At 35.3% G+C, this 3,300-nt stretch overlaps 1 protein-coding gene across 1 annotated transcript; it reads left to right on the top strand.

Annotated features, from left to right (window-relative positions):
- The first annotated feature begins 276 nt into the window (after positions 1-276).
- LOC110216276 (olfactory receptor 2A1/2A42-like) lies at positions 277-1,212 on the top strand. Its single transcript, XM_020998090.1, has one exon. It carries the CDS (start codon positions 280-282, stop codon positions 1,210-1,212), a length of 933 nt encoding a protein of 310 aa, XP_020853749.1. The 5' UTR covers positions 277-279.
- The last annotated feature ends 2,088 nt before the right edge of the window (positions 1,213-3,300 follow it).

The following is a 3,300-nucleotide window of genomic DNA, read 5'->3' as shown; positions in this document are numbered from 1 at the left end:
GAAGTATGGAGTATGAATTAAGGTCCTAGGCAACATTTAGAGAATTTAATTTTTGAAAGAACAATAATATATATTTGCAACAAAAATTAAATTTTAAGACATTACTAATAATATAGAGGCTCATTTAAAGTATTTAAAACTCATTCCACAGGCAAAAACATGTTATCTCATAAAACAATGTTTATACAAATCCAGTAGAATTGAGGTGAAATGTTTTTTTCTTTAATATGACAGGCAAATGTTTGACTTTTTCAATTTCTTTATCTCTCAAATAGGAGTATGGGGGACAATCAGACAATAGTGACTGAATTCATTCTGCTGGGATTTTTTCTTGAACCAAAGATGAAGACATTTCTCTTTGGGCTTTTCTCTCTCCTCTATAGTCTTACCCTTTTGGGGAATTCAGTGATCTTGGGCCTCATCTGCTTGGACTCTCGACTACATACTCCCATGTTTTTCTTCATATCACACTTGGCCATTGTTGACATTTCCTATGCCTCAAATACAGTCCCCCAGTTGTTGGGAAACAACCTGGATCCAGTCAAGCCAATCTCCTTTGCAGGATGTTTGACCCAAACCTTTTTCTTTCTAACTTTTGCTCTCACAGAATGTCTTCTCCTCCTGGTAATGAGCTATGATCGGTATGTGGCAATCTGCCACCCTCTCAGATATTCTGTCATCATGAACTGGAAAGTTTGTACTGGACTGGCTTTCACACCCTGGGGAAGTGCTGCCTTCTTGGCCCTGGTCAATGTGATTCTCATCCTGAAAGTTCCCTTCTGTGGGAATCTGGAAGTCAACCACTTTTTCTGTGAACTCCTATCCATACTCAGGTTGGCTTGTGCCAACATCTGGGTCAACCAGGTCATGGTTTTAATCACTAGTGTTTTATTTTTACTAGGTCCCTTTTGCTTGGTTCTGGTCTCCTACATGCGTATCATCTTTGCTATCCTGAGGATCCAGTCTGGGGAAGGACGAAAAAAAGCATTCTCCACCTGCTCCTCCCATCTTTGTGTTGTTGGGCTCTATTTTGGTAGTGGTATTGTCATGTACATGATCCCCAATTCTAGCGATCCTGAGCAGCAGAAGAAAATCCTTTCCCTATTTTATAGTTTCTTCAATCCTACCTTGAACCCTCTGATTTATAGCCTGAGGAATGCAGAAGTGAAAGGAGCCCTAAGGAGAGTGTTAGGGAAAGAAAGACCAAAGTGAGGCACTTTGGGGAATATCTAAGTATACAAAGAAGGGAGGTGATGACATGAAGCATGTGGGAGTAGAAGTGGAATCTTTCTCTTCTCTAATAACTTAGCAGCTTGGTACCTTGAATCTGTAATAAATTCCCTAAAATATTCTGTCTTGCAAAGTTCATATTAAATTTAAATACTTGCTAGTTTCTAATCAAAATCTCTGAGCTAAATTCTGGACTCATTACGCCCTATGTCATTATCTCTCCTTTTTCCTTCTGATTTATCCCCAACATTATGTACTATATTGGCATATCATAATATTGTTATCCTTTTGGTTTCCATTTTAGTTGCTCTTTCTACATTGTTCTCCTGCCTCTTCCTATTCCTTTACCTCTTCACTCTTCCCTTTATCTTCCTTATTCAATGCTCCCTATATTCATCTGAAACCAAGAGGACCTATTTTTCACACCATATTCTTAATAAATATTAGTTGAACAAATGGATAAATATTTCATCTATTCCCTTGTACATGTTTGGGGGGAAAAAAAGGAAGAACACTTAGAGAGGAAAAAGGGTATTTTCTGCTTGACATCTTCAAACATTGCAAAATGATATTTTACTCTAATATTTTGAAACCAAAAATAAGGAAATCTGAGAATTTTTGCATGTGAAAAGACTTTATTCACTAAACCAAAACTTGCCAAGTGTCCAATTATAGGCAAAGTAGAGCATACCTGAAAAGGAGGAGGGCCAATCACATAGCAAGAACAAAGGATAACAAATGTGAATGGTGTCCTGGTATCCGTGTAATATTAAAAGACTATATGCAAGACTTCCAGTATATTGGGTGAATCTTCTATGAGACTGAGACGCAATGTGAGCAATCAATAAAGAGCATTTCCACACTGATTCAAAACACAGATGGATTCAATTATCAATCAAGCACCCAGCATTCATTAAGCATTTACTATGTACCAGGCACTGATGATACAGACTTTAAAATGAAACACATTCTGTCCTCGTGGACATTATATTCTTCTAAAGGGAATGTATCATATTCACAAAGAAGCAGATGAGGGATATATGAAAAATTAATTCATAGTAATGAAGTCACTAATAACAGTAAAACAGGAGAAGTCTTTTGAAGGATGTATGATAAACTGAGTCTTGAAAGGAGCTAGGGGGTTCAAGAGGCATAAATTTGGAGAGAGACCATTCTAGGTAGATGACAATATCCAACATTCTAAAGGTAACTCCCAAATTTAACTTATTATTGCAAATAAATTTTAAAAACTTTTGTTCTGTAATACCAGCTTTAATAAGATCTCCTACGGACACTATAAATAACCTTACTATATCTTTAAGAGGCAATGGAATCTGTGATAGTAACAGTTCAAACTTTTTTTCCTATGAGTCTATGAGGAGAGGGAAAGTTTAACTGTCATTCTGGAGAGACTTATTAGTGATGGCTGAAGAGATGATAGAGAAAAAGTACTGATAATGCATTCTTCTTAAGAGAAAAAAGTTAAACTCTTGTATTGTGAAGAAACAAGAGGAGAATCTTTTTTTTTAAAGCTTTAATTGACATTCTGAGAGAAATGAATGGTTGGTTCTGTGTTTCTAGAACTGAGGGGAAATCAGCAGTTGTAGTGATGGTTAAAGGTGAGTTTGGCTGTAATCTTTCAGATGATACAATATTAATATTTATGTACATATTTTATTATACTCTAAATAAATATTATAACTAATAACTTTGATATTTAAGTCTAAGATTAGGATGTGTGTGTGTATGTGTGAGAGAGAGAGAGAATTAAATGCTCATGGGAAAAGAGGTAATCAATTAATAAGAGATATGTAAATTTTATAACTAATAAAAATATCTGAGCATACTCTGATTACTTTAGTACCTAGAATAAAAATGAATAAGGAAGATAAGCTAGCTATAGATAGAAAGTTGATCACCTAGGTTGCATGCAAAATTTGACCTTAAAATCCTTGCTACTATTCTTTCCTTAAATCTTCAGTTAAAACTAGACTGTTGGTCTTGATAAAGTTTTATATTCTGTGGATTGTTTATCTTTGCTTTATTTAGTTGGAGAGGCATTGAATGAGA

This window comes from Phascolarctos cinereus, unplaced genomic scaffold (assembly GCF_003287225.1).
Source record: "Phascolarctos cinereus isolate Bilbo 61053 unplaced genomic scaffold, phaCin_HiC Scaffold_1;HRSCAF=81, whole genome shotgun sequence".
NCBI classification, from domain to species: Eukaryota; Metazoa; Chordata; class Mammalia; order Diprotodontia; family Phascolarctidae; genus Phascolarctos; species Phascolarctos cinereus.
This window is presented reverse-complemented; position numbering and strand designations above follow the sequence as displayed.